Source organism: Schistocerca serialis, chromosome 7 (genome assembly GCF_023864345.2).
Source record: "Schistocerca serialis cubense isolate TAMUIC-IGC-003099 chromosome 7, iqSchSeri2.2, whole genome shotgun sequence".
Classification (NCBI taxonomy): Eukaryota; Metazoa; Arthropoda; class Insecta; order Orthoptera; family Acrididae; genus Schistocerca; species Schistocerca serialis.
Window position 1 is genome coordinate 66,177,722 of NC_064644.1, and position 26,641 is coordinate 66,204,362.

General features: G+C 43.9%; 1 protein-coding gene across 1 annotated transcript in view; it reads right to left on the reverse strand.

The window, feature by feature from the left end:
- LOC126412887 (zwei Ig domain protein zig-8-like) overlaps positions 1 to 26,641 on the reverse strand; it is a 1,343,258-nt gene that overhangs the window by 117,596 nt on the left and 1,199,021 nt on the right. Inside the window, exon 5 of the mRNA XM_050082777.1 lies at positions 1,687 to 1,862. Within this exon, the coding sequence (XP_049938734.1) occupies positions 1,687 to 1,862 (176 nt within the window). The remainder of the gene's footprint in view (positions 1 to 1,686; positions 1,863 to 26,641) is intronic.

Genomic DNA, 26,641 nt, shown 5'->3' on the forward strand with positions numbered 1-26,641 from the left:
ATGAGGGTGAAGATTTGTCTGATGTGATAGAAGAAGAAACCGGAGTCGATTTAGAAGAGATAGTGGATCCAGTTTTAGAATCGGAATTTAAAAGAGCTTTGGAAGACTTACGGTCAAATAAGGCAGAAGGGATCGATAACATTCCATCAGAATTTCTAAAATCATTGGGGGAAGTGGCAACAAAACGACTATTCACGTTGGTGTGTAGAATATATGAGTCTGGCGATATACCATCTGACTTTCGGAAAAGCATCATCCACACAATTCCGAAGACGGCAAGAGCTGACAAGTGCGAGAATTATCGCACAATCAGCTTAACAGCTCATGCATCGAAGCTGCTTACAAGAATAATATACAGAAGAATGGAAAAGAAAATTGAGAATGCGCTAGGTGACGATCAGTTTGGATTTAGGAAAAGTAAAGGGACGAGAGAGGCAATTCTGACGTTACGGCTAATATTGGAAGCAAGGCTAAAGAAAAATCAAGACACTTTCATAGGATTTGTCGACCTGGAAAAAGCGTTCGACAATATGAAATGGTGCAAGCTGTTCGAGATTGTGAAAAAAGTAGGGGTAAGCTATAGGGAGAGACGGGTCATATAGAATATATACAACAACCAAGAGGGAATAATAAGAGTGGACGATCAAGAACGAAGTGCTCGTATTAAGAAGGGTGTAAGACAAGGCTGTAGCCTTTCGCCCCTACTCTTCAATCTGTACATCGAGGAATCAATTATGGAAATAAAAGAAAGGTTCAGGAGTGGAATTAAAATACAAGGTGAAAGGATATCAATGATACGATTCGCTTGATGACATTGCTACCCTGAGTGAAAGTGAAGAAGAATTAAATGATCAGCTGAATGGAATGAACAGTCTAATGAGTCCACAGTATGGTTTGAGAGTAAATCGGAGAAAGACGAAGGTAATGAGAAGTAGCAGAAATGAGAATAGCGAGAAACTTAACATCAGGATTTGATGGTCACGAAGTCAACGAAGTTAAGGAATTGTGCTACCTAGGCAGTAAAATAACCAATGACGGACGTAGTAAGGAGGACATCAAAAGCAGACACGCTATGGCAAAAAAGGCATTTCTGGCCAAGAGAAGTCTACTAATATCAAATACCGGCCTTAATTTGAGGAAGAAATTTCTGAGAATGTACGTCTGGAGTAGAGCATTATATGGTAGTGAAACATGGACTGTGGGAAAACCGGAACAGAAGGGAATCGAAGCATTTGAGATGTGGTGCTATAGACGAATGTTGAAAATTAGGTGGACTGATAAGGTAAGGAATGAGGAGGTTCTACGCAGAATCGGAGAGGAAAGGAATATGTGGAAAACACTGATAAGGAGACGGGACAGGATGATAGGACATCTGCTAAGACATGAGGGAATGACTTCCATGGTACTAGAGGGAGCTGTAGAGGGCAGAAACTGTAGAGGAAGACAGAGATTGGAATACGTCAAGCAAATAATTGAGGACGTAGGTTGCAAGTGCTACTCTGAGATGAAGAGGTTAGTACAGGAAAGGAATTCGTGGCGGGCCGCATCAAACCAGTCAGTAGACTGATGACCAAAAAAAAAAACAAATCTCTGTATCTGACGAACTGGAGACAGGGAGACAGGATCGCCACACGCAGCACTGTGCGCGCGGCAGCTGCTGCTTCTAGGGCTGAGCGCCCGACCCACCGTCTTGTCGCGCAGCATGGCGACGCGGCAGTCGAGCAGCGCGGTCCCGCCCAGTGGCACGGCCACGGCGCGGGGGCCCAGCGCGGCGCCGCCGTCCTCCAGCTCGAAGCGCGGCCCCCAATGGTGCTCGTGGTGGTGGCGCGAGCCGTGGTGCCGCACCGGCGGCTCCCACCCACCTGCAACACAGCCGGTCTTCACTGCACCACAGGCCACTGCTCTCAGCGCATCTCTCTCATAGACTCACTACAGACACTTTCTGCCACATTACATATCTTACTTGTTACTAACTGTGCTCGGCGACACAGTGCTCTGGCGTGGACTGGTTCAATGGAAAAGAAAGAAAAGAGCACGCACTCGTGACATATATGAGATTAAGAAATGCGTTCTAATCTCCTCCTCCCCCTGTCTCTCTCCATATCCTCTTCCCCCTTACTTTTTCTGTCTCCTCCTCCTACCCCTGTCCATCACCTCGCTCCCCACCCACCTCCTCTCTCTCTCTCTCTCTCTCTCTCTCTCTCTCTCTCTCTCTCTCTCTTCGTCTCCTCACGACCCATCTCTCTCTGTCTCTCTCTACATAGCACCTCCTCTCCCCTTTCTATGTCCAGTTTCTCCATCCCATTCCCTCTCCATTTCGTCCTATCCCCTCTCTGTTCATCTCCATCTTTCCGATTTCTACATTAGTTTCCTCCCATCCTTCTAACCATCTCCTCTTGCCCCCTCTTTATATCCTTCGGACACGTTTATTGTAATTGTAACTTCAGATTATGTAGCATATATGAGGGTTGCCGAGCACCACATTCTTTCCTCCTCCAAACACAATGTTACAAATGCGAAACATTACATATATTTTATTTGAAGTCTCCTGAGTGAACACGCCAAATTTCGCTACTCCCGACAGATAGCGTCGGTGCATGAAGTAATAGGGATTGGTGCAATTTTCATATCAATTTGATATGCAAATTAATTAAACTGATCAACTACTCACCCCACCCCCGCCCACCCCTGCCCACAACTACCCTCCCCCCTCCACCCAGCCACACACAGATAATGTCTCGTGTTTTTCACAGCCAGCGTGTGGGCCCCAGACCCTTCCACTCCCCCTCCCCTCCCTCACCTCTCCCTCAGCCGCTACCTACCCAACCACCCTATTGGCAGAAATTTTGGATTTGGCAGCAACTTCGAATTTTGGTTGGAATTTCGAAATTTGGTGAGAATTTCTCTGTCTCATAGCTGTGCTGACGACTCAACCCACCCCCAAGGAATTGGTGGGATATTAAAATGGGTGGTGGCTTTTCCAGGACTCTAACAATGGTTTTCCTTTGCGGAAGGTCCTAGTGCACCCCCTAACACAATTAAACCACCACCGGCGCTTGGAATTGACGGGAAATCAAAAGTGGTGGTGCCCATTCTGGGACTCAAACCATGATTCTACTGGATGGAAAGCCCAAATGCTCTCTCCTCCCTCCCTCCCTCCCCCCCCCCCCACCCCTGCCCAACACATGGAAACTGTCCAGATGCCGGAGAGGAAAGTTAAGTTAATGTACCTTATTTATTTTGGTCGTGAAACTGAAGTAAAGATCGGCGATAATTACATAATTAATCATAAAAACCAGACCTAATTGTACAACTATATGCGTAGCGCTACCCCAAGATGACATAAAATCGCAATACAGATCAAAAACTGACGATGCCATGTAATTCATGATATCCTGTTGGGAGGGAGAAAGGCAGGGGTTTACGGTACTTCTTGGAGGAACAATGTTCAACTGATAGGATGCTGGTGTTGGACAGAGAGGAGCTTAAAAAGTGCATTACCTGTAAGCATACAGTATCTATGATTGTTTGACGACAGAGGTCGCTACAGACGCCTGCTCAAAACCCACGCCAGCCGTTGAGACCCAGCGGTACTAGGTGCTTCAGTCCGGAACCACGCTGCTGCTACTGTCGCAGGTTCGAATCCTGTCTCGGGCATGGATGTGTGTGATGTCCTAAGGTTAGTTAGGTTGAACTAGTTCTCAGTCTAGGGGACTGATGACCTCAGATCTTAGTCCCATAGTGTTCAGAGCCATCTGAAGCGTTTTTTCAAAACCCACTTGTAGCCCAGGGAACCGATGCCATTACATAATACCACAACTTATGGAAAAAATACTTCACAGATTTAATTACACTTTGAGATTGTTATGAAAAAAAAAAAAAACACCACTTCTAAGGCACGGGTCATAATCCAGCACATGTTATAGGGAAAATCGTCGTCCTAAAAGACTACAAAGGGGGTGGTAGTTGAACGAGAATTCTCCTTGATAAGCGTCCACAAACTGCACGAAAATGGCCGCAGTTGGCTTTCCACCATCTTGCCGCATCCTGAATGTGACGCTCCTGTGCCAAAACAAATAGCTTGTATAGTCAAATAAATGATAAGAAATAAAAGGATGGTCGCCTCAAGTGAAGCTTGTTTATCTAAAATATAACGACAGAGTCTCCACACACCACCCCTGGGATAGCGAGCAACTGTGTCCGGCAACCACCCCATCAGACACGCCCCCATCCCTCTCGCCTGCAGCAGCAAGCCGTTCAACGATGTAGAACAAGTGTCTTTGAAGTCAACGCATCTATAATCAAGCATCTGTTAAAAAAGGATAAACACAATTTCGACGATGATAAATATTCTATTTCCACGAAAATAAGATTTGTCCATCTACCTTTAGTTTTATGAGCAAAATCGCTATAGCTGTTATGATACAATCTGCGTCTCATTATTTTGCGACATTCAGCAAAGTTTACCGCCACCCATTACAGATGATCAGTAGAGACATGTTCATCCTGTGTAAAATCAGGATAAATCTTCGACTTTTTTCCTGCGAAAACTACCAATCACTGCAGAATGTCCTCGTTATTTCGAAACCGTTATCAGAGTAACGAAAAAGCGATAATTTAAACGCTAAAGCTGCGCGGGATTAGCTGAGCGGTCTTTGGCGCTGCAGTCATGGACTGCGCGGCTGGTCCTGGTGGAGCTTCGAGTCCTCCCTCGGGCACAGGTGTGTGTATTTGTTCTGTGGATAATTTAGGTTAAGTAGTATGTAAGCTTAGGGACAGATGACCTTAGCAGTTAAGTCCCATAAGATTTCACACACATTTGAACATTTTGAACATTAGCATCACACAACAATACTGGAAGAATATAGTCTGGTTATTTGCGTGTTGGGAGCCGCATTTCTCTTTACCGTCACCGCCACCTCTCTAATAGGTATCAAATCATTATTGGCCACTGCCCAAAACAATTTGTAAAATTTTTTGTGGGGAGCATGGGGGCTATATAAGTAGGCTGTTTAGGTTTTTATGTTGGTAACGACATGTAGCGCTCTGTATGAAAATCATTGACTGTGCTGTGTGCAGTCAGTGGCTGATTTGCTGTGTTGGAATATACGCTATTGTAGCGTTGGGCAGTTGGATGTGATCAGAGCGTAGCATTGCGCAGTTGCAGGTGGGCCGCCAGCAGTGGTGGATGTGGGGTGAGAGATGGCAGAGTTTTGAGAGTTGACCACCTGGACGTGTGTCCGCCAGAAAAAGGAAGTTTGTAAAGATGGATGTCATAAATTGATAGATATGTATACATGATGACTTTTGAACATTAAAGTAAATACACTGTTTGTTCTTTATCAAAATCTCTCATTTGCTAACTCTGCCTATCAGTAGTTAGTGCCTTCAGTAGTTAGAATCCTTTATTTAGCTGGCAGTATTGGCACTCGCTGTATTGCAGTAGTTTGAGTAACGAAGATTTTTGTGAGGTAAGTGATTCATGAAAGTTATAGGTTATTGTTAGTCAGGGCCATTCTTTTGTAGGGATTATTGAAACTCTGCGTACTAGGAAGAGTAAAGGTTTGCACCATATTTCACATGGAAAACCGTTTATTGAAAGATAATCTGCTTCTTAACTTAGTCTTTGCCATAAAATTTTTCACTTCACCCGACTAGTACGCTTTGTCACATTTAGAAACTGTTAACATGCAACTATGTGTTGAAGTTAACTATTCAGTCTTGAAACTAGGGAACATATGTAGACATGAATTACGAATGCATTGTTATAGTGAACAGACGACACAGTGTTATTGTGTGTGTACATTCTTGCTTGTTAGTTGCACGATTACGTAACGACTATAAGCCTCACATACTTAGAACATATACCGGTACTGCTAATGAGATTTTAATGCAACACTTTGGTTTACTTGAAAATACATTTTGGATTTAAAGTGTTTTCTGAGAGATACCAGATGATACAGTGGTTAGTTTATTTGACAGCTACACGATTATATCACGACGCTACTAATGTGTGACACAATTTACATTGTTGCTTTTGCGGTGTATCTGTTTTACATCTGCACAGTTTTTCTGAATTCTTCTGGAAAGGAAAACATGTTTTAGTAGTAAGTTTTGTGGTATAGCTACAATGAGACAGCCTTTTTCGTAGCACAACAATACATACAGTATATTACTTTCTTGATCACGGTATTGTACGTAATAACTACGATATCTATACGCATAGCATTTCAATTTTGTTTATTATGAGGTAAGTACATTGACTTATATAGAACTTTGTTTATGGACGACGATAATTACGACACTCGGCACATTTTTACCGTTAAGTAATGACAGAGATTATTTTGCAACAAGACGCACAGTTTAGCGCTGCAGTACACGTATTCGAGTGATTGATTTTCTACTTAGAACATTTATTTTTAAAGAGTTTTGAATCAAAAAAATACAAAGAAAGTTTTCGGTTATACATTTCATTTGATTACTGTAATCTGTAACACCTGAGGGTATAATTACATTAATCCTCAGGGGGTACACGCCTATTTTATCTGATATTTACTGAAATGCTTATGAATTGATGGGAAATATTCTTACATCTGCACACCTGATTATGGGAAGTGTCTTTCTACAAGAGTTGAGAGAATTTCTACTGACTTATGAAATACTACGTGGCTATTGAATGGTGTTTTTATGCTTTGCTTTTTATATAGTTGCTTATTTCATTTGATATCTGGCTTCCAGCAGTGCTGCGGCATTGGTTCTATAAAGTTAAATTAAATGCATTTGCTGATGTGAACACTTTCTGTCAAAAGATCTGTTAAATAATGATTTTATGATCCACATTCTTCAAAACAGGAGCACTTGGAAAGGAAAGGCCAGTAAGAAGAGACTAATAACAGTAACTGCATACATAATTTTCGTTTCAAGTACTTGGTAATTTTTTGCAGAATAAGTTGTTGTGGTGCACCACTTTAATGACATAGACGTTAAGATGTTAGTAGACATTTCCCCTATCTGCATTGTTGTCTTTAGTGTACTATTTTTTCTGCTTGTGGGTTTGTCATGTTTAGATATAAGTTATTGCATTGGCTGCTGCTGTTTGTCAGGCATAGTGCTACTGAATTTCACTTTGTATTATTCTGTTAAGCCAGTTTTACTACTGATTTATATTTCTTGTTGCTGCACATTGGCTCATATTAATTGTAATGTTGCATTTGCTTTGCTAATTTAGATATACTGCTGCTTGCTTTGCCAGTTTGCTTTTTTGTCATTGCTGTTTGTGTTAGTTGTTTTGTGTTATTGCATTGCCTTGTCCCTTGGTTTATGCATCTGAGCTCAGTAGATTTAAGTTAGCTTAAGAGGGGATAGGCTATATAAGAGAATGAGTTGTGATGAATTGGAAGAAATGCATTGAGAAGTTATGTGAAAAAGATTTGGGCCAAAGTGAGTAGTGTACAATGAAGAATAATTATTTTGAAAGAGGATATGAACAAAACAGTAGGGTTTAGGAACAGCAGGTATAGATAGGACTTTTTGGGAATAATGATGCATAAAGGGAGAGCTCCAAGAAGTAAAGAAAATTTTGTTTGCAAAATACTGCAGTAAAACAAACCTTGTCCTTTCCTTTTGAGTTATGCCGCTAAGTGTTTGTGTACTCTTGTGTATTTGTGCTCTTCCTGTCTCTATGTGTTTATCTGATAAGAGTTATGATGTAGAATTTTTCTGATATATGTTAATTTTCTTTGTAAAGATGTTCAGACATAATTTATTCTGTTCTGTTTCAGTACTCATGTGTTAAATTAATGTTTCAACAACTATTTTCATTATTTTATGTATTTACTTATGTCATAATTCCTGTAACACTGATGTACATGTTTATTTCTATACTTTTGTAAAGCCTGTATTACTACAAATGTTATCTGTACTATTATGTCTTTTAATGATGTTTTCTGTACCTTTGTGACTGTATTCTCATGTCATAAAATTGTAGCTGACAACAGTTCACGAAATTCAGTAACTTGTAAGCATTCATTTCAGAGCACACATTTCTGTTGGTCATAGTACATGCACATTATGTGAGAAGTTGGGACTGTTATTGTTTGCAAGTGTGTTAATAGTTCAGCAAGGGACTGGTTAACAGTATTGCTGGTTCTAAGGACAATTCCAAAAACTTTCTGAGTGCACAAGTGGTGGTTTATGGACTTACTATATTGTCCGCAAGACTCTTCGAAGGTGATTATGCACCTGCACAGTCGCAACAGACGGCTGCTGGCCGTCTCTACAAGGACTACAGTGGGTCGGCATCTTTGATGGCCCACCGATACCATTATTTCTACAAGGACTGCGGTAGGTCTGCACCTCTGCTGGCTCACCAATACCGTAATCTCTAACAGGACTACAGTGGTCTGCTCTGTAATGACCTAGCTATCAATATTCTTCAAAACGTCGACTGACTCTGCTGTGGGTTTGTTCTGTTATGGGCCATTACCCGTCTGCATGTCAAGAGTCAGCATGTTCTTTCTGTTGGAAGAACAACAATACTTCTTCAAGAGTGCATGGAGAGTTACAACTTCCGTGTGCATTTTCTTTTACTGCTCAGACTTTGTGCATAAAATTGTAATTAATACTGTGATGAATGATCAGGACTGTCTTTATGGACTCTGAGAAATTTTTAGCTTTTGACCAACATTGAATCGATAAGTGTGTGCATTTCATACATTTGTTATCGTTAATATAAAAAAATTTTAACAAATATCTATTGGCCAGTGCCCAAAACAATTTGTTAAAATTTTTGTGGGGAGCATGGGGTCTATGTAAGTAGGCTGTTTCGGTTTTTATATTGGTAACGCCACGTAGCGCTCTATATGAAAATCACTGGCTGTTCTGTGCGCAGTCTGTGGCTGATTGTCATTGTTGTAATGTTCGCTATTGTAGTGTTGGGCATTTGGATGTGAACAGCGCGTAGCGTTGCGCAGTTGGAGGTGAGCCGCCAGCAGTGATGGATGTGGGGAGAGAGATGGTGGAGTTTTGAGAGCAGATTATCTGGACTTGTGTCCATCAGAGAGAGTAAATGTTGTGGACTGACAAGACAGCCAGTCCACAGTGACGGGTAACCGAAAGGCACGCGCTTAAACTCACGCAGGCTGGCGTGAGGTCTGAAACAGGATACGTAATGAATGCTATAAAGAAAAGTACGTAGCTGCTGGAATACTTAACTTTAATCCACAACTGGTGAACATTGGTCTTGTTACTGTACATGCTTCATTAGATACATAGCAAAGGATAATTGGCGCCTTGCTAGGTCGTAGCAATTGACTTAGCTGAAGGCTATGCTAACTATCGTCTCGGCAAATGAGAGAGTAATTCTCAGTGAACCTTTCCTAGCAACGTCAGCTGTACAACTGGGGCGAGTGCTAGTAAGTCTCTTTAGACCTGCCGTGTGGCGGCACTCGGTCTGCAATTACTGACAGTGGCGACACGCGGGTCCGTCGTGAACTAGCGGACCGCGGCCGATTTAAAAGGCTACCACCTGGCGGTGACACCACAGTAAATTTGTAAGACTGGATGTCATGAACTGATATATATATAATGATTTTTGAACACTATTAAGGTAAATACATTTTTTGTTCTCTATCGAAATCTTTAATTTGCTAACTGTGCCTATCAGTAGTTAGTGCCTTCAGTAGTTAGAATCTTTTATTTAGCTGGCAGTATTGGCGCTCGCTGTATTGCAGTAGTTCGAGTAAAGAAGATTTTTGTGAGGTAAGTGATTCATGAAAGTTATGGGTTATTGTTAGTCAGGGCCATTCTTTTGTAGGGATTATTGAAAGTCAGACTGCGTTGCGCTAAAACAATTGTGTGTCAGTTTAGTGTTGATGAGGATAAGTAAAGAGCGAAATGTCTGAGTACGTTCAGGTCTGCTCAGCTGTTTGAAAATGAAATAACGTAAGGGGTTTATCAGCACAATCATTCATGAATTTTTCTAAGGGGAGGTTTCACACGAAGAGCTCTAGCGCTGTTTTTAGACAGTCCCTCTGCATCTTCTAACTGTTCCTGAGTCTCTGCGCAGCCCACCCTGCAGCTTAGTGTATGTGGTTGTCATAATTTAAGTCTAACCTGTACCTAAGTCAGAGAGCGCTATATTTAAGACCTTCTGCATTTTGTGAGGAAACAGGACGAGCTGAGTTAATGCGACATGAGCGCGTGTTGACCACTTGGTGGAAATGGGAACATGGTGTCATAGCTCCGCCAACCATATACAGTGAGGAAGGCCAGCGCCAAACGAGGCTTTCCCCTGCAACGAGGCTTTCCGAGGTAGCAGGATAGATAGTAGGAGCAGTTATGGGGGTGTTTCTTGTTGGGAAAATTAGGAAGAGTACACATCATATGTGGCATGGAGAAAGGATGAAGATTTTGCTACTACTTTGCGCACATCTCCAAATTACATGCAGGTACTGCAGTTCAAATCAGATCTGTGTCTCTCAGGGTGCATTCGTGCCTATCACCCAAACATATGTGGTGATCCTATTAAATATATACGTGTTGGTTCATTGGTGCAGGTGGCTCTTGATCGAAGTCACTTTCACTGACCGGTGTAAAGTTTCACTGTCTGTACTATAGGATGACCAAATCCAACAGACTATCAATCACACGAGGTGGTTCTTGTATTGTTCCTTCAGAAGCAGTGTAATACATTGTCGTTTCTCATTTGTAATACACCCAATCAATGTACACCACCATACACTTTGTTTTTTCTTCCATGACTTAGAGACCTGTCTCAGCTGCTGCTAAATCGACATTAACACGTTTCGATTCTCTGGATCTCACAGAGCACTGAATATCGCATGGCATAAACTATACAGCTACTACAACACATGCTGGTAGAAATAAAACACAGAGGCGATGTGTGTCACTGACAAAAAATGTGAAAGACATCGCAACATGTGGAAGCTGGAACAGTTTGCGGTACTGTAGAGCGATTCCAAAAGCTATTCGAAAGCGGTTACCTGTACAGTTAATCTCATCTATCCATTGACATGGTAGCGGATGTCTCGGTGCTACATTTCGAAAAGCATTGTTCCTTCATTTTTCAGTCATGTACATGATTACTGTTCCGGTGTTGACCATCGCCAGTTGGTTCACAACATATGTGAGGTAGCACAAGTAAAAGGACGTGGTGTTAACTTATTGGTGAAAAAAACAAAAATAAAAAAATTAAACAAAAATATATAGGGCACTGCAGCATATGGAAATATGACAAGTCTGTAGCATGGAGGAACACTTCCAAACAACTGTATAAAGGTGATATCCTCTACATTTAATCCCAAGTCTCCCTCCATCTCAATGGAGAGGTGACGTCTATCATTGTGCCGCAATCAACAGCATACCCAGAGGACGGTCGGATTGGGAAAGATACCATTGATATGGGGCGAAGTGCTGTAATACACACCACAGTTGATATCGAAAACAAATATCGCCTGCTTGCTGGCATCGAGCTTATGCAGCAACCCTATTACATATACAGGTATTTATCCATTCGAGCAGGTATCCAGTGAGCGACGTCGCTTGCAGAGGCCTGTGTAGTTTCATCGCCTGCCCTGTACGAGAACCTTCTCCACAGGTTGTCAGTCGCAGTTGAGGGTCCCTGTTTCGTTGTTTGATACACACTTTGCACACTGTTCTTCATTTGGTTCCTTTTTTTTTCACCATCAGTTCGATGTCTGTGCCAAATTCTAAACTCACATTAACAGGTTTTGATCCACTGGCTCCCTCAGAAAACTAGACATCACACGGTGTAAATCATGTTGGTGCTGCTGATCCCACAACACACCCTGGGTGATTGAAATAAAAGACAGTCACAACATAAGGCAACTGGAAGAGTTTTGAGGCATTGAGGAGCGTTTCCAAACTGCTGTCTGAGAATGATTGGCGACCTCTACATTTAAACTCATAGATCAGAGTGACGGGATAGCTGATGGCGCTGTGTTGTGTTTGATTGATTCCTCCTATTGCTGCCATGCACGGAATCGCTGTTTCAGCGTTGGCCATCGCCAGAAGGTGTTGCCTCGTCCACCAAGACTCTATCCCAATCTCAAACAAGCGATGTCAATCAGTTATTATGTGATAAACAACAGAGTACCAGTGGGCTGTTGGGATGGAAAAGACAGCGTCGATATATTGCAACAATTAGCATCATAGTTGATAGTGCGATAACTTTTAGCAATTTAATACTAATTTCAACGGCGACCAATGACGCGGCAGCATGCTTACCAATTTCTGTATCATCACTAAACAGGTCCTCCACTACTTTGCTATGGTTGGCGAATGTAAGTAGATGACTGTGCAGCATTTTCATTCATTGTTAATTATCGAACTTACACACGAAACTATACCAGACAACGACCTTCATATCTCTAGCGCTTCGATACCTGTACAGAAGTTACGATCTTTCTCTATGTCGATGGGAGTCACAGGGCATTCTCGCATTCTTAGAATAAAAGCAGAAATCGAAAGATCTTCACGCATTGTCTTTGGCGAATGCTCCCTGTAGCTGACCAGAGGTAGACCGCTACACTCCACACACCATATTCCATGTAGGAGCAATGCGTGTCTCTTCTGATCATATGTAATCGGCGGCGGTACACTTTGCTGGATGTCCCAAAGAAATGAGACACGGAATGTATCATGCAGTTGACAATAAAAGCTATACTGAATTTGCTCATGAAACTAAAAATAAATGTACTGCGCCCATTTTCGTGGAAATAGGACATTTACCATCGACGGAATTATGTTTACCTTCTTTTAATAGGTGCGTGATTATACGAGAGTTGACTGAAAAGTAATGCCTCCACCTTCGTAACTCTTTAACAGTTGACAGCACTAGTATGCGGCAGGTAATGGATTGTTCTCTAGCCTCTTCTCTACTGCTACAGTTGGCGGGAAGCCTTAGCATTGAACGGTTGTATTGTCACAGTGTAAAGTATGGAACCCTGCGCAGACGGTCGGACAATGCGATTGAATTCTTGACAGCAGAAGGTATCACCCCAAAGGAGATTCTTCAGAGAATGAAAGAAGTTTATGGTGACTGTGTTGTTATGAGTACTGTGCGTCTTTGGGAGAGTCAGCTTAAAGATGTTGAGGCATTAACATCTGACCTTCGTGGCAAACAAAGAGTCCTGTGACAGCATACACTGAGTTTCACAAGCAAAATGTCGACAGATGGTTTCATGACTATCGTCGTATCACTGAGAGAGAAAAAGCAAGCACAATCGGCTTTTCAGAAGAACGTGTGGGTCACATTATTGCTTTGCTTGGCTATCGGAAGATCTGTGTACAGTAGATATCCCGGTCACTGACTCCTGAAATGAAAGCGCAGAGACTTGAAATTAGCCAGGAACTACGCCCGCATTACAAGAATGAAGGTGACGCCTTCAATTGTGACAAGAGACAAAACGTGGGTACACCATTACGACGCGGAGATGAAACGTCAGATAATGCATTATCGACACAAAGAATCGCCACAGAAAAAGAAATTCAGTATGCAGACCTCAGTTGGAAAAATGGCTGATACAGTGTTCTGGGACGCAGATGGTGATATCCATGTTGATTTCCCTGATCGTGGAACAACAATAAATCCAGAGTGCTACTTAAAATGCTGCGAACCCTGAAACGACGGCTAACAAGTGTCCGAAAGGAAAAGGGAAATGTTTTCCTGCAGCATGATAATGCCAAACTTCACACTTTAATTGCCACCATAGCAGAACTTCAGAGACTGAATCTCACCATCGTACGGCATCCTCTATACAGTCCAGATTTAGCACCGTCTGACTTCCATCAATTCTTAATAATAAAAGACGACCTGTAGGGATCTCATTATGCTCCTGACGAAGACGTTCAGAGAATTGTGAGACTGTGATTGCGGAAACAGAGTGTCAACTCCTTCTGCGATGGCTTAAAGAAAAACTTGTTCATCGTTGGCAGAAATGTATGCAATTGGCTGGTGATGTGGAAAAGTGAATAATGGTTACTAAAGATTACATTCTAAGGATTACACCTGCATTTGATTTATTAAAATACTCCCATCCCAACCAAATTAACGCATTACTTTTCATTCAACCCTCGTAGATGCATTGACGTCAAATACAACAGTTCTCCACTGCCGAACGGCAGGTTGCTGCATCCGAGGGGCAAGGGTATTTCTCTGCTGCGGTCGTCGCCGGACACAGCCACTCTTTATGCGCTGGTTGGTGTGTGACTCTGTAGCTATATTTTAGACAAACAAGTTGCACTTGAGGCAGCCGTCCTTTTATCTCTTATTGTTTAGTTGACTATACACGGTATTTGTGTTGGCGTAGGAGCGTCGCCTTAAGGCGGCGGCCAGATGGTGGAAAGCCGAGTGTGGGCAGCGGCCTTAGAGGGGTGGTAGCAGGGGTGTGAGACGCTCGGTGGAACATCTGGCCGTTTCAAGAAGCCTCTGTCCTCCCGTAGGTGGACGTAGGGAGGAGGGTAGAGGGAGGGAGGAAGAGGGCCTCAAGTTTCGAAGAGTTTGTGGACTCCAGTCGAGGAAAATGCACGTTCAACTACTGCCCCATTTGCAATCTCTTAGAACGACGATTTTCCCCTGCTACATTATGACATGTTCGTTACGTGTGTTGGTTTTTTCACAGCTATGTCGAAGCGTAATTAAATCAGTGACGTATTTTTTTCATCAGTTGTGGTATCGTGTATTGGCATCGGTTACCTGGGCTGTAGATGGGTTTTGAGCAGGCGTCTGTAGCGAACTCTGACATCAAACAACGATAGAAACTGTGTGCTTATAGGTGAATCACTTTTAAAATCCTCTCTGTGCAGAGTCCAACATCTTATTAGTTGAACATTATTCGTGCCTTTTTTCCGCCAGCTTATAGGTGTAGGGTATAGTCTGAGTGTGTCTGTACTGAGTGATATTGCGAGATTTTCTCCAGCCTGATAACACCAGCTATATGGCATCGTCCGTTTTTGGGGTATATGGCGATATTATGTCGTCCTTGTGTAGCGCTATGCATATAGTTGTGTAATTAGGACAGATTTTTTTGATTAATTAATTAGCACCGATCTTTCTATCTGTTTCCCGACCAAAATAAATAAAGTACACTAACCTAACCATCCTCTGCTTTCCATGTGTTTGGTGGGGGGGAGGGGGAGGGGAGCACTTGGGCTTTCCATCCAGTAGAATCAGGGTTCGAATCCCGGAAAGGGCACCTCCATTTTTGATTTCCCGTCTGTTCCAAGTGCCTGTGGTGGTTTAATTGTGTTAGAGGGAGGAACTTGGGCTTTCCGCCCTGGAGGAGCAAGGTTCGGGACCCGGAAAGGACACCGCCAATTTAATTTCTTGCCAAAATTCAAAATTTTCGCCAGTGAGGTAGGTTTGAGGAGGGTGAGGAATGAGGGAGGGGTGGGAGGGGGTGAGGTGCTGGGGCACACATGCAGACTGAGAAAAACACATAATGTCATCCGGGGGTGGTGGGTGGTCGTGGTCGTGGACGGGGTGATCGGGGGTGGAAGTGATTAATTGATCAACTTAATTAATTTGTATTTCAATTTTATATCAAAATTGCACCGTTGCCGCCATCGACCTGCTACTCCACTACGCTTTCAAAATGGCGTCTGTAGGTGACATACTTTACAAGGAACATATCATGACTGAATTTCGCACTGGGAGGAATATTCACAAAATCTTGTGCAAAGTCTATGGAGCTTCTGCTGTCGACAGAAGTACAGTTAGTTCCCAGGAACGGAGGGTGAGGTCATCAGAAGGCGGTACGTTGGAGCCCCATGATTTTCAGCGGTTGGTGAGACCATCCACGGATGTCACACGTGACCTAGCCCCCTCGGACTTCCACTAGTTTAGGCCATTAAAGGATTCCATTCGTGGAAGGCATTTTGAGGACTATAAGGAAGTGAATCACACAGTGAAGCACTGACTCCTCCACCAGGACAAGAATTGATACCGACAGGGCATACATGCCCTTCTCTCGCGCTGGAAAGTGGCCATAGAGTGGGATGAAGATTATGTAGAAAAGAAGGGTGTGTAGATAAAACATCATTCTTTCGTGTGTGTAGTTCTCATCATGTTCAATAAAGAGTTGTTGATGGAAGAACGCGGTGCGTTACTTTCTGGGTAACCCTCATGCAGGGCTGTGCAGAAAGGAAGAGATGTTTAGAAATAAATATTTATTTGCTCCTATGGCTTACCCGTGGTGTAGAGGCAAAGTTATATAACATTAGTTATGAGTATAACAAGAACGCAGAATGACGAAACAACATACAAAACCACGTAAATGTCAATATTTAAGTTCCTACTCCACATAAGATCTGTATTGTCAGCTTTCATGTGGTCACTCCAACTCCCCTGTTAGGAATGCAAGGGGAATTCACTCTAATACACTTGATTCTCTGGTTCGGAGCTGCACAGTCACAAACTGGAGGCTCTGGGGTATCATCCCATTGGTAAAGTGATTATGCGCGTCGACCACGCCCCGTGTGAGTTCCGTTCAGTTTGACCCATATTTTCCTGTCGAGTTTTGTGCCAGCTGTATCACTCACGCTCTACAGGATTTTCAATAAGTTGACCTTTGTGATCCCAGCTCGATATTACTGGCATATAGGTGTTCGGCTTGCCGTAATGGTGTTTATCTTGAACCGAATCTGTTTCGTCGTAGACTTGGAACGTCTTCCTGAATGGGTAACTGCAGGTTCTCCTGTAATTTGCGATGATCCCTAAGCAAGATCGCGCTTGTACGGATTGCGAGTGTAAAGTAGCTCACGTCCATACTTAGAATACTACACGTACACCGCAGGTAACGCTAAATAAAGCTTGGACGAATAGGCAGCCAGAACAAATATGGCATTTCCTAGCTACAAACATGCAGAGATATCAAAATCAAAACGTCTTCGAAATAAAAGGTTAACAATATGAAACATCGTATTTTATTACATACTTTTTGCTACGTAACCTCCATTCAAGATGAGATCCTTATCATACCGTGGCACATGTTTTTCAATATCGTCTATGTAGATATCTTCCACCTGCGGTTGCAACCACTGGTTTATACAGGGATACAGTTCGGAGTCAGTATCAAAGCGTTGTATGGCGAGCAACGTTTTCACTTCTGGGTGGAGGTGGTAGTCGCTCGGCGCCAAGTACGTCTTGTATGGTGGATGACCAAAGACATCTCATCCAAAATCCCGTAGGAGGTCTCGCGACAGTTGGCGGTGTGTGGACGTGCTTTGTCGCGAAAAAAAAAAAATACTTTTAATCTAAGTTCTCCACGACGCTTGTTTTGTGTTGCCCGTCTTAACTTTATCAGTTTCTCTAAGTTATTCGTAACTGTTGAGTCACGTTTAAGGAAATCGACGCGAATGGCTCCCTTTGACTCCCTAAACGCAGTAGCCATGATCTTTCTTGCTGACAGAGATTGCAAACACTTCCTTACTTTCTTGCGAGAATTTCAATGTACCCATTCCATCGACGTCTTTTTGTCTCACAACTGGCACGTTCCACCCAAGTTTCGTCCCCAGTTACGATACGATCGATAACATTGTTACCATATTTCTGGTAATCTTCGATGAGGATCAGAGCTACAGCCAGTCTTTTTCTTTTGTGGTCTCAGGGTAGAATTTTTGGAACCCACCTAGAACTAAGTTTGTGATATCAAGCTTCTCCCCCTGAAGTTCATACACCAAACTCAGTGAAATTTACGAATGCTTCTAACCGGGAAACGACGATTTTTTTTTCGTTGATTTTCATCACAAGTTCGTCAGTCACAATACGAGTTCTACAACCGTGGTCGTCATCGTGAACACTGGTACGGGCAGTTCTAAAAGCAGTGTACCACTGTCTCACTCGTCTTCCTCTCATTATTCCTTTTTAGTACACATCACAAAGGTCGCGATGAATTACAAATGATTTGCAGCTTTTTGGTAGCAAAAGCCTAGTCACTGAACGCACATGACAAGTAGCGGGATTCTCAATTGCAGCGCGCATTTAACACGTCACAGAAAGGAAAGTATCAGAGTCGCAGACCATACGTTACCACTGCTGGACGCTTCCAGCGCCACCATAAACCAAAATAAATGTCACTTTCTGGATATCCCCACATACACTATGTGATCTAAATAATCTGGACACCCCCAAAAACATACTTTATTAACATTAGGTGCATTCTGCTGTCACCTACTGCTAGGCACACCATATCAACGACCTGAGTAGTCATTAGACATCGTGAGAGAGCAGCATGCGGCATTCCGCGGAACTCACGGACTTCGAAAGTGGTCTGGTGATTGGGAGTCACATGTGCCATACGTCTGTACCCAAGATTACAACACTCTTAAACATCCGTAACATCCGTAGGTCCACTGTTCCCGATCTCATAGTGAAGTGGAAACGTGAAGCGACGCTTAGAGCACTAAAGCGTACAGGCTGAACTCGTCTGTTGGCTGAAAAAGATCGCCGACAGTTGAAGAATGTCGCAATGTGTAATTACCATCACACAGAAATTCCAAACTGCATCAGGAGCCATTGCAAGTACTATGACAGTTAGGTGGGAGGTGAGAAACTTGGATTTCATGGTCGAGCGGCTGCTCATAATCCACAAATCACGGCGATAAATGCTAAACGACGCCTCGCTCGGTGTAAAGAGCATAAACATTGGACGACGGAACAGTGGAAAAACACTGTGTGGAGTAATGAACCACGGTATACAATGTGGCGATCCGATGGGAGGGTGTGGGAATGGCGAGTGCCCGGCAAACGTCATCTGCCAGCGTGTGTAGTACCAACAGTAAAATTCGGAGGCGGTTTTGTTATGGTGTGGTCATGTTTTTCATTGAGGGGGTTTGCATCCCTTGTTGTTTTGCGTGGCACTATCACGGTACAGGCGTACACTGATGTTTTAACACCTTCTTGCATCTCACTGTTGAAGAGCAATTGACGTTGGCGATTGCATCTTACAACACGATCGAGCACCTGTTCATAATGCACTGACTGTGGCGGATTACTTACACGACAATAGCATCCTCGTAATGGGCTGACTTGCACAGAGTCCTGACCTGAATTCGACAGAACACCTTTCGGATGTTTTGGAACGCCGACTTCGTGCCCGGCCTCACCGACCGACATCGGTACCTCTCCTAAGTGGAGCTCTCAGTGAAGAATGGGCTGCCACACCCCAAGAAACCCTCCAGCACCTGATAGATCATATGTTTGCGAGAGTGGAAGCTGTTATCAAGGCTAAGCGTGGGCAAACACCATATTGTTTATCAGCATTACCGATGGATGTCGCCACGAAGTTGTAAGATAAGTGTGTGTGTGTGTGTGTGTGTGTGTGTGTGTGTGTGTGTGTGTGTGTCTGTGTGTGTGTGTGTGTAACCTATAGTAAAAGGTGGAAATGAATTGGTCTAGAACTACTCCATATTGATAGACATGAAGACAGTAATTTTTGCTCTGATTCCATGTACACAATGCAAGAACTAAAATGCAAATATCCGCCGAAACCCCACAGAAAATGCACCTGATGACTCTTACGAGAAACACCCAGTATGCTACCAGAGAGGCTGTAAATGCACGTATTTATTTGGAAGCGACGTTGTGTCACAGGTTTGAAGCAGTCGGTGAAGAAAATTCGTAGTTTTAAGAATATGAAAAAACAATCTTAAGGACGGAAGTATTGTGTGTATTGAACCGGGGATCTAGAAACATGGAGAGGCTTCGTCCGCGCCGTAGCCGCAGTGGAACACAACCCCACAACAGGCTACGGCAGTCCACTCACCCTACCGCAGCCTCACACCGAACCCATTGTTACTGAGCGGTTTGGCCCCCAGTGGACCCCCCGGGAACGTCTCACACGAAACGAGTGTAACCCCAAATGTTTGTGTGGTAGAGTAAGTATGGTGTACGCATACGTGAAAACTGTTTGCGCAACAATCGCCTACATAGTGTAACTGAGGCGGAATAAGGGGGACCAGCACGCATTCGCCGAAGCAGATGGAAAAGCGCCTCAAAAGCCATCCACAGATTGGCCGGCACACCACACTTCAACGCTAATCCGCCGTGCCGTGGACTGGCAAGACATCCCGCTCGGGAAGGAGCGCGTTAGACCGCGCGGCTAGCCGTGTGGACAAGGGTGGAAGTAATTTTCGCATGATGTGTCACGGCCAAACAACAAAGCACGATTAAACTTGGACCATAAACATGGTGGCCAGAAACAGTCCGAGAAGCTTTTAAGGGAGTTTCAGGGAAGACTGTGCTGAGAAATAACTCTTAAGGAAAAAGATCGATACATAGCGCAGATTCCTAGTTAATTAGCTCCGAAGTTGGCCAGTCAGGCCATAGTACGTGCAGATTTTCGCTGTCAGCCATATACCATTAGTTCCAGCTGTTCTCGTAGCGTAGGTGACAGCGCACGGGTTCGAGCCTTACTACAGCCCCATCGCCACTTCTAGCAGCGCTGTCTTGTTCGGTCTTGGGCAACCAGACGAAGTACACATTTTATGACACCTTTTCTGGCGGGCCACTTGAAATTTCTCACGCGACGGCCTAACTGGCTTCCTTCAATGCCAGTTAACTCGGAAACAGTACAACGTATCCAGTTTTTTTTCCTAAGAATTATTTCTCTGCCCAACATAATCTGCAACACCCTTAAAGGCTTTTCACACTGTTTCTGACCATCCTACATACCAATTGTGAACAACAGTGCTCAATAACGAAGTCATCTACTCTTACATCTCCAGATCAAGTTCCTGATAAATTCGACTGTCTCGTCCGATGGTTAGTGTACGTTCATTATCGCAGCATCGTACCGTCGAAGACGACAGGCTCCCACGACATAGACGATTGTTTTTAAGGAGTCAACACAATCAGAACTTGCAGAACTAGCCCAGCCCCCCACGTGCATTAATTAGCCAGATCTGCCTTTTCCGATTAGATTCCGGTTCTTGAGCCTCTATTGGAGCCTTGAGACATCGAATCCTTAAATCCGCATGGAAGGGTTCTTCACTAGATATTTGTTGCTTACTAAACGCTGCTTCCCCTGAATTTTCTATCAATGTTTCCGAACTGAAAGAGGACCCAGTAAGGTTGTTTGCTGTACGTTACGACGGTTTCCTCAATTTGAGGCATTGGCGTGCTGCTTGTGTAATATCTCGATAACAGGTCGATGAGAATTCTACTAAATGTTGTTCCAGACGTCCAGCATGTGCGACATTGCTGAGAAGCCATAGAATATATGTGTTCTGCATACACGCCGTATTTACTTCATTTCCACAAGTTCGTAAAACTAAATCTGTGTGACTGGATTTTTGCCATACGCGAAGGATTTAACTTAGTAGAGTACTGCTTTCGAATAACCCGCCAGGGTAGCCGAGAGCGCTAACGCGCTTTTTCCTGGACTCGGGTAGGCGCGCCGGCCCTGGATCGAATCTGCCCGGCGGATTGACGACGAGGGACGGTGTGCCGGCCAGCCTGGATGTGGTTTTTAGGCGGTTTTCCAAATCCTGCTAGGTGAATGCCGGGCTGCTCCCCACATTCTGCCTCAGTTACACGACTCGCAGACATCTGAACACGGTCGCACTATTCCATGTATTACACTAGTTGCAGACCAGCAGGGTTACATTAATTCCGTCCCGGGGGATACGGGGTGGCGGCCAGGAAGGGCATCCGGCCACCCGTTTCCACTAACCTTGCTTAAATCCGTTCCCAACAATGCCGACCCTGCGCCAGCGCATGACATGGCACCAGTGAAGGAAAGAAAGAAAGAAAGTCTCTCGCGACTGAGATCTGACAGGCGCATGGCCCCTTCCGCGTGGTTCAGGAGACGTGACAGCAGTGTCACTATTCAGGAGCAGATCTCCGGGAAACTTTGAGCCTTTCCCCACTGAATCTTCACGGCCTTTGCACATCTGCGTGCTACGTGTATGCCTAAGCAAGACGCACGAGCGGCTGCGTCAGTACGCCAGGTAGGTGGCGGGCATCATCGGCAACCTCCGCCAAGCTGTGTGCAGTGCATCCATCCTCTGTCGCGCACACCGCAATTGAGTGAATAGCACTCAGATCGGGTACAGGCTTCCAGTGCTCTAGCTCTTACCGACTGAGCTACCCAAGCCTGCCCTCGTAGCTTCACTAATGCCCATAACTCTCTCTTATCACACAGAATTCATAGACATTCTTTACCGGGAAGTTTAAAAGCTATGCATATTCTGCTGCTGAGTGAAAGAGTCATTTTGAAATCATAGGAGAGGTTCTAGCTTAAAGTTCCACGGTATGACAGTTCTGTAAGAGATGTCATTCACAGACTGTAAGTGTTCTATAGACACTGAAGAACCAAAAACAAAAAAAAAAAAAAAAAACTGGTACACTTGCTTAATATCGTGTAGGGGCTCCCTGAGCAAGCAGAAGTGGTGCAACATGACGTGAAATGGACTCGACTAATGTCTGGAGTAGTGCTGGGGGGAACTGACACCATGTTTCCGGAAGGCCTGTCATAAATCTGTAGGAGTACCAGTGCGTGGAGCCACCCTGTAGCAATTCTGGATATGTGGCGTGTCGCAGTTGCCCAAGTCCGTCGGAATCCACAGTGGGCATGAACGGATGCAGGTGATCAAACAGAATGCTTACGTACATGTCACCTGTCAGAGGCTTATCTAGACGTATAACGGATCCCATATCACTAACACTGCACACGTCCCACACTAAATGGTTCAAATGGCTCTGAGCACTATGGGACTTGACATCTGAGGTCATCAGTCCCCTAGAACTTAGAACTACCTAAACCTAACTAACCTATCGACATCACACACATCCATGCCCGGGGCAGGATTCGAACCTGCGACCGTAGCGGTCGCGTGGTTCCGGACTGTAGCGACTAGAACCGCTTGGCCACACCGGCCGGCGTCCCACACCATTACACAGCCTCTATCAATTGGAACAGTCTCCTGCTGATATATAAGGTCCATAGATTCACGAGGTTGTTTTCATACCCCTAAACGTCCATCCGCTCGATACAATTTGAAACGACACTCGTCCGACCAGGAAACATGTTTCCATACTTCAGCAGGCGAGGCGTAAAACTTTGTGTCGTGCACTGGTCGAGAGTACACGAGTGGGCTGCGAAATCCCATATCGATGATATCAAATTCTTGTCGGGTGTCCAGCTGGATCAAGCTGTCATCTGAGCGCAATATTTCAGCGGTCCACCTGGCCGCCATCATCAGGTGAGGAAAGCTACGCTGCTCTCGCCGATGTCTGATTCCACTCGCAAATGACTGCACCTTTATATGCATCGCAAGTACAACAGCGAATGCGTTTGACACAGTGCGCACGCTCTCAATCATTGCTGCAGCGCCTGCGGTGGTGAAGACTGTTGAAATCCATATATCGTTACAAATGATTATTTATAGCGGGCTTATTCAGATTCTTCATGCTGATAAAACAGGATTCCACGTTTTACTTAACGGGCATCCATTATCACGATTAATGATATTATATGCTAGTCTGATTTCAAAGGATTCTTTTAAAACACAATCCCAATACCGACAAGCATTTGCAACTACTTGCGTCTCAATGTAAAGCATCCTGCGTCCTCCTGTAAGGCAATGATCGGCCACCGCAGACTTATCTGATTGTAATAATGGCGTATGGCGATGACGTTCAATACACCTGTCGTTGACGGTACGGATAGTTTGGCCAATGTAAATTTTCCCGCACTTACACGGTATTTTGTAAACGCCAGACTTGCTCAAACCTAAATCATCTGTAACAAAGCCAAGAAGTGCTCGATTCTTAGCTGGCGTACGAAAAACACATCTGATCTCATATTTCTTCAAAACGCTACCTATCTTGGCGGACACATTCCCAGCATACGGAAGAAAAGCCACAGACCTAAAGGTGTTTTGAGAAGGCTCAGGTAAAGTTCCAAACTCAAAAGCACGTCGAATGTGTCGAATGTTGCAGCTCCTGTGGTAAATTTTCAGCATTCGAGACAGCATATGCTCGTTTAACCAAGGTTCGAAGGACTCCTGTACGTTGTGTAAGTAGGCTGTTTAGGTTTTTATATTGGTAACGCCACGTAGCGCTCTGAAAATCACTGGCTGTGCTGTGTGCAGTCTGTGGCTGGTTTGCATTGTTGTTGGCCATTGTAGTGTTGGGCAGCTGGATGTTAATAGCGCGTACCGTTGCGCAGTTGGAGGTGAGCCGCCAGCAGTGGTGGATGTGGGGAGAGAAATGGCGGAGTTTTGAAATTTGTCAGACTGTATGTCATGAACTGCTATATATATTATGACTTTAGAACGCTATTAAGGTAAATACATTGTTTGTTCTCTATCAAAATCTTTCATTTGCTAACTATGCCTATCAGTAGTTAGTGCCTTCAGTAGTTTGAATCTTTTATTTAGCTGGCAGTAGTGGCGACTGGTAGCATGTAAATAACTATCGGTATTAGTAGGTTTGCTTTAAACACTGTGCCCAAGACATCCGTCTTCTTTTTTATAAACTAGAACATCCAAAAAAGGTAACTTTCCCTCCTTTTCAATTTCCATCGTGAATTTGATGTTCGAATGAAGACAATTAAAATGGTCCAATAACCAGTGCAAAGAGTCTATTCCATGTGGCCAAACAAGAAACATATCGTCAACTTATCTCAGAAAATACGAAGGCTTCAAAAAGGATGTTTTCAGGGCCATATCCTCAAAGTCCTCCATAAAAAGATTAGCGACTATGGGGGATAAGGGACTCGCCATAGCCACACCGTGTGTTTGTTCGAAATATTTGTCATCAAATAAAAAATAAGTGGACGTCAGAACATGACAGCAGAGTTTTGTCATTGCCATATCAAGTTTTTCATTAATTTAAATCAATGAGTCTTCAAGAGGGAGTAAAGAGTGACACCACATCAAAACTAACACGTAAATCAGAGGGAATAAGAAGAAGCAACATTAAACGCTGAATAAAATCCAAGGAGTAGGAAATATGGTGTTCACATTTACCCACACGAGGGCTGAGAGCCGACGCTAAATATTTTGCCAAGTTGTAAGTTGATGCACCCAAATTAGGAACACTAGGGTGCAGTGGGACCCCATCCTTATGGATCCTTGGCAAACCGTATAATCTAGGTGGAACGGCCGCATCAGGACGTAGTTTTTCGATAGTGTCCTCAAGTAAGGAACTCTTCTTCAGAAGTGAAATCGTAGTCCGTTTTATGCGATACGTGGGGTCCTTCTGTACTATACGATATGACGGATACTTAAGTAAATCATACATCGATGATGCATGGTTCACACGTTGACCCAACAATGAAATCTGCAGCAATTTCCAGAAGGATTGCACTTCTATCACACTGAACGATTCTCTTCAGTCGTTGTTGGTACCGTCCTTACAGGATTTTCTTCCGGCCTCAGCGATATCGGAGATCTGATGTTTTACCGGATTCCTGATATTCACGGTACACTCGTGGAATGGTCGTATGGGAAAATGCCCACTTCATCACTACCTCGGAGGTCTGTGTCCAATCGCTCTTGCACCGACTATAATACCATGTTCACACTCACTTAAATCTTGATAACCTGCCATTGCAGCGACAGTAATCGATCTAACAACTGCGCCAGACACTTGCTGTCTTGTGTAGGTGTCGTCTATAACAGTTTCTTTGGCGCTTCAGTGTATAAGGGAGCTATACGTAAGAGGGAGAGAGAGAGAGAGAGAGAGAAAGAAAGAAACAACATTGAAATCGTTTTAACATCTATATCATCACTTGGGAAATGTGAATTATCGGGCTAGGATGAGAAATCTTTAGTAGAAAGGGTCTGGTAATATTCTTTCCACTGAGGGTAAACTATTAGTTTAAATTTTCAGTGTTTATTACTAATAAAAGTTAAACAATTCAATTCACCGTACCACACAGGGTTGATAAATGAGTGAGGAGAACTACCATTACTAATCCAGGAAACGTATGAGATACTTTCCGCATTATAGCGGATAAAATTAAAAATTAAGCAGAGGTGGGCACAGGTATTAATAAAACATCGCAACGAGGATTTGACTGGATCGTTTCAGGACGAATAATATACTTTAGCGATATCAGTTCCAAAAAATATTTGAATATTGCATCTCGAAAATGTGGAAACATTCGTCTTTGTGGTTCATGGTGTGGGTTCCTGTAGTCACGTCCTAGTTCATGAATCACGGGCAACGTATGAGTGGCCAAGTAAGTGGTCCCGACAGTCGGGATACCAGTTACTTTGGAATAACGCTGGGCATCTCGGACATATTCTGAGGCATGGTCACCTTTGTGCTCATGCGGCAAAGAGTTCCAAATCCACCGGTTAGTCCCTCAACTGTTAGGGGTAAAACCCAATGGGACTCGGGGAAAGTAAGGCTAGCAACCTGCTTCCCTGGTACTTTAAATATGATGCTGGCTACAATCAGAGCAAATGCCTCGGACCTTTGGAGGTGACGGAGTCCCACCTCTAACTGACATACCAGGGACTCCTAAGATACGACTTGGAAAACAAATGGTAATGAGATGGGGAGCTATTAATATCAGTGGGGGCTACTCTGGGAAGAAGGTAGAGCTGGCAGAGGCTGCAAGTAAGATGAGGCTGGACGTTTTAGCTG